General features: G+C 31.8%; 1 protein-coding gene across 1 annotated transcript; it reads right to left on the bottom strand.

Moving 5' to 3' along the window:
• Positions 1 to 296: 296 nt before the first annotated feature.
• Positions 297 to 6,954, bottom strand: LOC133291847 (E3 ubiquitin-protein ligase BIG BROTHER). Its single transcript, XM_061490175.1, has 8 exons — positions 6,807 to 6,954; positions 6,225 to 6,401; positions 5,373 to 5,601; positions 4,766 to 4,800; positions 2,485 to 2,529; positions 1,457 to 1,584; positions 783 to 891; positions 297 to 687 (listed from the first exon to the last, which is right to left on the bottom strand). The coding sequence occupies exons 2-8, from the start codon at positions 6,363 to 6,365 to the stop codon at positions 637 to 639; spliced, it is 738 nt and encodes a 245-aa protein (XP_061346159.1). The 5' UTR covers positions 6,366 to 6,401; positions 6,807 to 6,954; the 3' UTR covers positions 297 to 636.
• Between the last annotated feature and the right edge of the window lie 4,517 nt (positions 6,955 to 11,471).

The raw sequence follows: 11,471 nt of genomic DNA, 5'->3' as shown, positions 1-11,471 counted from the left end.
TTAATTTTTTCATTTATCATATGTTCTGACTCCCTAAAATTTGGTAATTTTGCAACAGAGTATGATAACCAGTGTCCAATTTAATTGATTTCTCTCATAGATGAAGATAGAAGAAAATCCAATACAAGGGACATTTCAAGACCTACAAGCAACATCATTGAGCTAGGAATTGGGATGCTCACGTTAGACTCATAGACTGTTGATATCATAGGAATGCAAGATGTTTCTCAAATTAAGATCTCCATATTCTAGAGTATTAATAACATATACTAGTCATTTTCAATCCATGAAGCATGTTCATTCCCAAATCCCAAAACATCTTATGATAATCAATGGCTGGGAAGCAAATTTCTCAATCCCAAATCCTAAATATCAAAGGTACACAGCTTAAAGATAATATATAGCACGGTTACACAAGATCACACATTAACCACTTGGAAGATGCGACTATGTTTGGTTGTTTCTAGTAAACAGAACATGTATTATGTGACAAGTGCCACAGTTCTTCATACTACACCTACCTAAGTGTAAGAAATTTAAACTTAGAGAGAGAGAGAGAGAGAGAGAGAGAGAGAGAGAGATGAGGAGGGGCAAAAATTAATAGAGCAAGGAAAGGTCCTTTCTGCCATGTTGATGCTAATGCGTTGATTCCTCACCAAACACCTCGATATTGCAAACAGGACATTTCTGAAAAGAATAACGTAAATGAGATGGAGAAGTGGGGACGACAAATTCTGTAGACATGGGATTCAAGGGAATTTCAGAAGGACGTATTTACTTACCTTGTTAATGCTGAGCCATTTGGTAATGCATTCACCATGATAAACATGGCTGCATGGCAATTTTATTAGCTGGTCGCCTCTTCTATATGTCATCTGACAAATTACACACCTGTTTTCAATGCAATTTGATTGAGTATATACTGAAAATAGGAAGAAGAGGATGGACTATATGTATACATATATCTTGCTGGAGTCTGAAACCATGGAAAAGGCGGATAGATATCATAAATCTAGAAAACTCAGAATGAGCAAAAAAAATGAAATCAAACCTCCATAATTAATGTAAGCCCTGCATATAAAACTAGAGATTACTGAATCCAATTCTCTGGGCAAAGGATAAAAGTAGCGAACTCAAGTCTTCCTAATTAAGACTATCTAAACCTTGTATACCCTCAACCACAATGCAAAAGAAAATAATCAATCATTCTATTTCCAAGGGCAATGGGGTAGAAGAGAGAGAAAAAAATAAGAGAAATGAAAATGTTCATGTACAAATGAATTTCTTCACTATTCTTAGGTTTATTGAGGGTAATGAAAATATGGTAAAATTACAAATTGATAAATCTATAATTTATAAATACAACAAGCATGAAGCATATACTAATTTTCCCTTCAGTTACCCATATTTCACCTGTTCCATATAAAAGCCGTAAGGTTGAGAACCAGGATATTACCTTTTCCCCGAATTTTTTCTTTTGAATAAGCTACTGAATTTGTATTTTGAGGTTGGAAGCATATTAATAAGTTCTTGGGAAAGGCCTCGGCTTTGTGTTCCAACTGCCTCCCCTAGGTCTAGTAGTTCCTGCCACATAAAAATATATATATATAGCTATTGATCTTCTTGATTTCTAATTCTACTTCTATTCAACATACCAATAAAATTGAAAGGTAAAAAATATTAAAATACAAATCCCCACCAAGCTCAAAGACATGTAAGTTCAACCATCAAATAAATCAGCAATATTCTCATAGTGGCACTTTCCTGAAATGCAAACATTCTAAATCCTGAAGGCAACCCACCTTTTTTTTTTGGCTTAATAACTAATCAAATCAAATTTGAAGTCATATAAAGTACCGTGTCTGTAAAAAGCTTTTGATGTTCTCTGAAAGTACTGGACGTAAAATCATTCATGAGCCTTGACCTAATAGCTTAAGCTCTTGGAAAATTTAGTTCTTGACATGAAATTAGAGCGTCTATGACCAAGTGATCAGGTATTCGATCCTTGCCACCCATTCTTTTAACTAAAAGTTGAATTAAAGCACAAGTTATGTAAGCTTGTGCATTGTCCATACTTCAAGTCCAAATGACTCTTGCATGAGAAGGCTTGTTAAATATAAAACCATTCAAGAGTCTTTACAAAACAACTTAAGTTTTTGGTAAAGTTGTTTATTGATGGAAACAATGTTAAACATTTACAACATAATTTATAAATACAATAACTTGCAAAAATATCGCCATTCTCTAAAAAAAACTGAGAATCTGGAAACATGTTAATTTTGGCTCCTTATCCTCTGAATAGTTAATACCTTAGATTTTAGATGCTCAAAGCATGAATTAATTGCATCTGATGTTTAGTAAACCATAACTAAACATAATAATCAATGGTTTAAAAGTAAAACAAAAATTTTAAAAATATGAAACTATGCACACTCATGCATGCATAAATCAGTATTTACACAGAAAACATAAAGGGCATCACACCTCATAAGTCATATTATCGGGATCAATGTCATCTTGCCATATGACCTGCAGCAATCAACACAAAAGGATTAGACTTCAGTGGATACATTTTTATACTGATTCTGATTATCAAGCTCTAATTGGAAAACAACATACAGAAGTTGTCATAAAACAACTATCCCAAAAGCTTAAGCTTTGTACTTGAAATGCAAGAGTGATTCCAACTCCATATTTTATGGTCTTCATTTAAAACAATATAATTCTGAGTCTTACAGAGCTTATAACAAAGAAAACAGTTATTTCAGGTATCACGTGAATTCAATTTAGAGTATTCAAAATTTCAAAGATCTTTATAAATTATATTTTGACCTGAAATAATGAATTTTAGTGGAATAGAAAGAAAAAAATGTCAGAGCCACAAGCAGGGGTGTTCGCGGTCTGGATTGGATCGGTTTTGGAAGTAAAAATCATCTGATCCAATCCCTTCGGTTTGATCATATAATAATCCATTCGGTTTGGATTTTTTTTCAAATCCGATCCGATCCAATCCAATTATTTTCGGTTTGGATTGGATCGGTTTTCGGTTTTTTGAAAATTCTAAAATTTATTTCATGATTATTCTGCAAATAACATCTTTTGTATATAGTGGCTTTGTAAAAAAAAAATTTGAAATACAAAAGCATTAGTAAACTATATTATAGTTTTTTTTTTGGCAATGAGATATGAAGCTCTACAAAGATAAGATTTTGTTGATAAGATGTGACTTAATTTTTTTTTGGGTTTAGTTGATGGGTTAATGAGTCTTGGATTTAGAAATCTTTAGGCTATGATTAGGGAAAAACCCAAGTAGGTAGAAGAGAATTAATATATTGGATCGGTTTGGATTGGATCGGTTTTCCTCAACCCATCCAAAAACCGATCCAATCCAATTAAAATTTGCAGCTTTTTTTCGGTTTTCGATTTTTCGATTTTCGGTTATCGGTTTTTCGGTTCGGTTACTGCGGTTTGAATCGGTTTGGATCGGTTGATGTACACCCCTAGCCACAAGAATCCTACTTTCTAAATAATACAAAAATGGAGTACGTTAGAGGCACATCAAAATTAATCAAGTTTCTCTAAATTTTATTCATTCCCATTGCTAAGTTTACTCATAAAGGAAACATGTATTCAGGGAGAGCTCTTGCGAGCATAAAACTTTGAGGATGGTTTAGGTGAAATATGATAAAGAAGTTATTGGCTCTATTACGAAAACTGTTTTCTGGACAAAACCTAGTCTAAAAACCTACGTATGTAAACAACTTTGCAAGAAAAATACGTAAAATAATACCATTGCCAAAACTACAAATACTATTTGATGCTAAGTTCATCTATTAATAACTATCCCTAGACAAGGAAGTGAGATAGGCAATACAAAGAAAGGTCCACTGGAAATGATAATGTAAAATAAACGATGCCCAACTTCAAAACTCCTTTCTGTTTCTTGGCAATTAAGTGCAAAACAGTAAGTTGCAGGAAATAATCAATTAAAAAGTAAGGTAATTTTGTCTGTTTTGTAGATGACATGAGTGAAGGATATTACTGACAGGGCAGCCTTTGAATCATAAGGATATAATTCTGATGTTCCAATGTTATTGGAATTACGCCCTAAAACCAACCCTAACAAGCTAAAAGACATAGTTCTATATATAATCCTCAATTCAGTTTAAATTGAATTACAAGGTTCAATTTTTGTACCAATAGTTGGGACTAAAACATTTATGGTTAACATGCAACATACTCCATTTAATTACGACCTTTTTGTAAATAGCATCCTGTATTTTCAACTTTGGTAATTAACCGGGTTAAATTTTCAACATATGACAAATAATCCCATGGGGTTAATTCCCAAAATTAAAATCACAGGGATTATTTGGGACAAATTTAAAGTTTATGCAGACTATTTGCCAAAGTTAAAACTACAGGGGATATTTGTAACATACTGAAAGTTTAAGGAAGTTAATTGCCAAAATTGGAACCACAGGGGACAGTTGGCCAAGGGGTCCAAGTTAAATGGAGTAATGTTCATTTGATTAACATTTAATAACAAAAAAGTTATTGAATACAAAAAACTGTAGGGTGGATATATTTCGATTTGTGTTGTAAGTATGCCATGATCAGCCCAACTATCATTGAAATAATGTCTCTCAACTTTCAAGAAAAGGGGACAAAGTGTCCCTACCAGGGACAAATGATTAACTATTAAATCAAAAATCAATTAGTTAAGGTCTAAAATTAAGGACCTGTTAATAAAAGGGCTCCCTACCTGGCTACTATTGGACTCATGATGATTTGGACTGCCTGCAAAAGAAATTCAAAAGAATTAAGATACTATATCATGATTCTCATAGTTCTTCTAAAATAATTAAAAACTAAAACAGTAGTTTCAATTCAACTCAAAATAGAGGTAAAAAAATAAAAAGCTTCACTTAAAAAGTTTGCATGATTTGGATTGCCTGCAAAAGAAATCCAAAATATAAAGATGATATCATATAGTATTCATGCTTTCTTGCATAGTTGCAATTCCAAACAATAGTTTCAATTTAACTCTACATCAACATCAACAACACCTTTATCCCAAACTAATTGGGTCGGTGGTAGATGAACCTAAATGAAAGGTACGAAGGGGTAAAATAAGAATAAATAAATAAGTTTCAATTCAACTCCAATAGAAAAAAATAATAATACTAATAATGAGCTTCATCCAACCAGAGGAGACCAACCCCCCCTCCATAGACACTAATTTGCTGCTGGCATGGCATTAAAAAGTGATTAAAAAGGTTTATTAAGATGCAACAACCAAATTGTAAAAACCAATTATATGATCATAGGCCAGTGCTTATAGTAAAAGGAAGTAAAATTTCAAAACTAACATTCTTCAGGGATAGTCTGCATGCTTGTGACTCCATCTCTTCTAGGTGGAGAATCTGCTGTAGCTGATTCCTCAGTGATCATTACTGAAGGGTATTCCCACTCATCCCTGTTGATCTCCATTCTTGGCAAATGGTCATTTACCTCATAAGAACTATAATAAGATGTACTCCCAGGGCCAGACAATCCAAATTTATAAGGATTCATGTTCATTGACCAATAGACACTTTCCTGGACAGAACATATGATTACATAATTATGATCATGTTTGATTAGAGAACAGTATCACTTTTACACAAACGATAAAGAAAATCCTAATTATGACTGAATAAAACAAATGAAGGAGAGAACTTTTTTTTTTTGGAGAAGATAAATACATTTATAAATGATACCAACTCAAAACTAAAGATATAAACATGTTAAAGGGAGAGAATTTTGTGGCACATAGTTGCTTTCAACGCAGCATTACCCATCTGCTGTTACAATTCAACTCAGAAAAGTAAATTATCATTGTCACATTATTTCTGTAGAATATGTACTTGATCTTTGTATTTGTATTAAAAATTTTAAATAAGAAAAAAATTCCAAGTCCTTTGCCAAACATTCTGAGTTCTATTACTTAACCGTTAGGTAGCAGTAGCAATGATAATAATAAAAGGATGGAGATTTCTACTTTTATTCCCAAATTTTGGGGTAAAATTAAATTAAGAATAAAATTTCAATAAATTCCTGCAACAAAACACATTTCCCATTCAAGGGTAGTACGAATCTACAACCTTGTAGCCAAAAGTATTAGCATCCAGCAAGTTGAGATTTCAAACAAAAAAAATAAAATTACAAGTAGAAACAAAAACCTGATCAGGCATTGACCCTGCAAAGGCATAATTCACTGGCACATGTGTGAGGCCTTGAAAGAAATCCGAAAAGCCTTCATTAACAGCATAAGGAAAGCCAGCATCTACGTAATGCACCCCCATTTGTCTACCATCATTCATTTTGCAGTTTTAAAAACCACTACTCTTCAACAACAACTACCAAAAAAAAAAGCCACATTAAACATCACCAAACACACCCTTATACAACAGATAAATTCCTAACAGGAATAGGAAGCAACAGAAAAAAAAATCATATCCCTTATATGATCAAGCTCTCTTGAATCCAACCAAAAACGAAAAAAAAAGTGACACCAGGTAGAAACTTGAAGGAATCAATACATGCTTCAGTCGAAATATCAACGGTTAACCGGAAAACTTTACTTAAATAAAAAAAAAATCTAATTTTCATTTCTACTCGGTGAAAAACCTTGTGTTAGAGAGATTGGAGAGAAAATCAAGAGGCAAAAGGAGAATGTAGAAAATTAGCATTGGTGCATTGCAGTGTGTGTAAGATTTTCTCGGGAACCAAACAGAAGAAGGAAAGTTCGAGAGTCGATTTACCTTGTGCACATTCGGAATGGTTCGAAGAGAAAAGAGGAAATTGGAGAGAAAGAGAGAGAGAGGGTTTTGATTTTATGTGGAAATTTGGTTCTCTCTCTTTCTTTATTCCGATTTTGTTAATGCCGGAATTCCGATATTACAACAAAAGGTGTTAGGAGTAGCAGAACCACACCCCACACAATTGGCCCTCTTTTTTACTTTTTCTTTGCACTGTGCTCAACAAACAATTTTAAAAATACATAAAGTTTACACTCATTTTTTGTTAATTAGTTTAATAATATCTTGTTGTTTGTTTATATATTTTTAGTTAGTTTAACAATATCTTGTTGCTTGTTATGTATTTATATAAATTAATAATTAGAAATATTATTAATCTATTTTTTATATGATTTTTACTTGATGCTATTTTGTAATTATTAATTTGATTTTAATTTAATAATAACAAAAATGATTGTAAAGAATTATATTAACGGAAAAGAGATAGTAGGGTCTTTTTTCTTATTGGACCTAATGATCCCACCATCTATAAAATCAAATTGTAAATATAATCTATTCCTCTTTTAATATTAATTTTATCATTAAATAAACTTTTATGTTTATTTCATTCAATAATCTGAACTTAATCTAATAATAACAAATATTACAAGAAAATATCAATAAGTGTTATTAGTATTTTTCATTAAAAAGATTGTGAGTTATATTAAATAAATAATAATGTAGTAAATGTAAGCATAAAATATAAAGTTTAATTCAATTTTCAACCTTGAGTAAGCTTTATGATTTAAATATCACTTCAAAAACTTAACTATTAAGAAAATAAAGAAATAAATAGTCTCACCATATTAAAAAGTATAATAAAAGAAATAAATAAATAAAATATATCATACGGGATGAATAAATTATTGAAATAAAATCTAATTCGTTTCCAACTAAAAACAACTCGTGGCAATCATGGCAAATGCTTTCTTTTGAATGGTAAGTGGTAACCATCAAGTAGAAAGAAATCTCGGGTTCTTATTAAGAAAATTTATTTCACTTTTGTATTTTGTTTTCTTAAAAAAACTATGTTACGAGCTCTTTGCAGTAAAGTTGTTCAATCGCAATATGTATCATATATTATTTAAGTAATTTTTTGTGTTGACTATCGTGAATATCAAATTATAAGATACAGAAATATAATAAAAAATAATTTAAAAATATATAATATAATTAATATCATATAAATCCAAATTCCAAAAAGGATTCAATAAGCAAAATACATGAGTAACTAAAGTGTAAATAAGTTATCAAATTGTGGTAGCTCAATTCGTGCATGGGAGCTAAGCAGGTGGGGGTGAGAGCATATGTTCGAATCTCCTCAGTATCACTCTTGGGAGGAGTTTAAAGCCTTAATCCTAAACCCGTCCCTAATCGGATTAGTTGCGAAGCGATGAACCGATTGGAATATTTCTAAAAAAAAAAAAAGTGTAAACAAGTTATTTATTCTCCTTATCATCAATCATTAAAACTAATATCATCACTACTATTACTATCAGCATCTATCAGTGACATAACTAATCCATCATCCTTCTCATTAAAGGGCGCGTTTGCTATGCGACTTTTTTTAGAATGACCGGGAATGCATGGTGGGGGAAAAATGTTAGCAACGTTTGGTAGCTCAAATGTGATAACTTTCCACAGCAAATTTCTTGCCGGGAAAATGTGTGTGTGTTAATTTCTGTACAGTATGACAAATGTTTGATCCATAAAATATGTGGATTTGTTGAGTTCCCGGGAAAGCAAAAGGTGAATCTACCAAACCACCCAAAATCTTCAACACGTTAATTGTAATATTTGAATCAAAAGATGAAGGTGAGGTTATTTTAGTAAGATAACCTCACATTTCCATTAATATTTCATAATCAACCAAACACAAACTCAGTAAAATTGACTTTATTTTTTCGGGAAAATATAGATCTATCAAATACCTTTTTAATAATATTCCAGTAAAATATATTCTCCACTACATTCCAGTAATAATTAATTCTAGGATAAAAAAAATTCTCTGGTACTAAACGCCCCCTAAGGTAGTCATTTGACTCATCTCTCAATTCTTCTTCAACAATATGAAGTCTTTTTTCCTTATTATTCTTTTTGGCTGGATTCGCCGGATTCGCTGGAAGCTCATAGCCTCTGAATGGTTTTCAAAAATAAAATCTTTATTCCTTAGAGATTGAAGAGATTTAGAATATTTATTTAATTATTTTCTTTATTAATACAGATATTTCATATTAATTTTTGAGTTTGAAGCACAAATCAAATCTTTATTTTCTTTTCCTTAATAATAATAATTTTTTAGACGTTTTTTAATTTAAATTAAAAATCAAATCTTTATTTTTTTGTTACGTTAAAAATTACAAATTTTAATTTAATTTTCGTATCGTATCATTCGATATAGTATCATATTGTCCAATACAAACTCCTTTCTAATATACATCACGATACGTGTCACTGGGCTTGTGAATTGTATTGTATCGTATATCATACGATACTGATAACTATGCTTTGCAGCTAGGCAAAATGGCATTTATCCACCTTTAGATAAAACCAGTGTTATTAAAATCGAACCGACCCGGCCGGGTCGACCCGGGAACCGGTAAATCGGTCATATAACCGGTCTGGTTCAAGCAACGGACTGGCCATACATCAGAACCGGTGCGACCCGGTCCGACCCGGCCGGTTTTCATGAAAACCGGTGACCCGATCGGTTAACTGGTGACCCGGCCCGCTTCCAAAAAAAATTCTAAATTTTTTTTCAAAAAAAAATATCATAATGGACATATTTAAATATATATTTTTCTTATTGACTTACATAAGTTATGTACCTATAACACTAATAATATCTCAATTATGCACTATGCAGAAATTTTGATTTGATTTATAGTTAGACATGTCATTTTCTGAACCTAAAGCCCCGTATCACGATCATTATATTTTTGTTTGATCCTTTATTGTATAATAATATGTGATTCATTATTTTTTATATTAAAATATTTGAATTTTTTGTCATTTTTGCTTAGATATTTGAGTATGTTTATAATTTTTTCATATAAATTGTAAAATTACATATAATTATCGGGTCATGCGGTTGAACCAGTGACCCAGTACCTCGACCGGGCCGGTTTTAATAACATTGGATAAAACTATGTATAAATGAAAGGTTAAACCTCATAAATTTGTATCTAGAAATCATAATCTCTTTGTTATTACTAGAGCCGACAAAATGAACTCGGATCGACGGGTCGACCCGCCCACTAATAAAGCAGGGCGGACTGAGTTTTTACAGTTCACTCTCAAAAGTGAAGCGGAGCGGGACAGGTTGGCTCATTTTTTGACAGATTAATGACAGGACAAGCGAGATAATGTAAAACATGTTTGAATTGGCGGACCGAGTTTTTCAACCCATTTTAAAAAATAGAACGGAGGCTGACTGGTTTTTCAGTGAGATGGGAGAGTCCGCCTACTTTGCCACGTATTACTGGACACACACGACATCCCTTTTGATATTTTTGTCACTCATCATGCCAGTAATCTACGCTACCTCCTCGTTGGACATCGTTAGCTCCATAGATACCATTAACCCACAGAACCTACAGTAACACTTAATCCTCTGATATCAAACAACTTTCAATTTAAAATTATTTATTTTGTTGAGAAACAAACATAAGTGTCATGTATTCGTTGTCATGGACATCTTTCACTCTCCATTGAAACTTTAAACAAACGTTTTAAAGAAATGACACCACAATCCACGTAGTTTTTTGACGTTTTAATAAATTCATCGATGGATTACACAATTACAATTTTATTAAATATTATCAACCACGAGAGTGCAAGTGCTACAAAGTTATGTAGAAATCCTTATTTCAAAAAGTATAAATTAGAAATAGAAACCAAGCTAATTAACATAGCAACTAGCAAATACCCTATATATATTTGGCAACACTTGGAAATGTTAAGAAAACACACACACACATATACATATATATATATATATATATATATATATATATATATATATATATATATATATATAAATAGTTGCTGCCTAGTTAATAATTTGTTTCTGATTAAAATAGAGCTTTCAAACAGAATTTCTGCATGCAACTTCACTCTATTATGCAATAGCATCATAATATATACATAAAAAATAAAAAATAAAATAGTTGCTGCCTAGTTAATTTGTTTCAGATTAAAATAGAGCTTTCAAACAGAATTTCTGCATGCAACTTCATTCTGTTATGCAATAGCATCATAAATAAATGCATTCCCTTAAAACCGAAACATTTAACAAGTGGTAATAAATATAGTGCACATATCACATATGAATTGAATGGCATGTAAAATCTGTGGAAGCCGCATTTATCAGAGGGAAATCTCTGCTGCAATTGAAGCTACAATCTGTGTACCTATAATACCAATTGTAGACCTAAAATCTCCAACCAGGGTTTGGTCCCCAAACTACCAACAACTTTATAAAAGGTAAATCATGAATAGGGCTAATTAATTAACAAAAGGGGTGTCTCGTTCAACGATTCAACTCTCTTTGAAAACTCCAATGTGGCCTTTGTATAATTGTACTCTCAACCTTCCTAAAAAAAGCTAGGGTGTTTGGGTGCAATAGGA

Source organism: Gastrolobium bilobum, unplaced genomic scaffold (assembly GCF_033153095.1).
Source record: "Gastrolobium bilobum isolate Gb01-03AN ecotype WA unplaced genomic scaffold, APGP_CSIRO_Gbil_v1 utg44562, whole genome shotgun sequence".
NCBI classification, from domain to species: domain Eukaryota; kingdom Viridiplantae; phylum Streptophyta; class Magnoliopsida; order Fabales; family Fabaceae; genus Gastrolobium; species Gastrolobium bilobum.
This window is presented reverse-complemented; position numbering and strand designations above follow the sequence as displayed.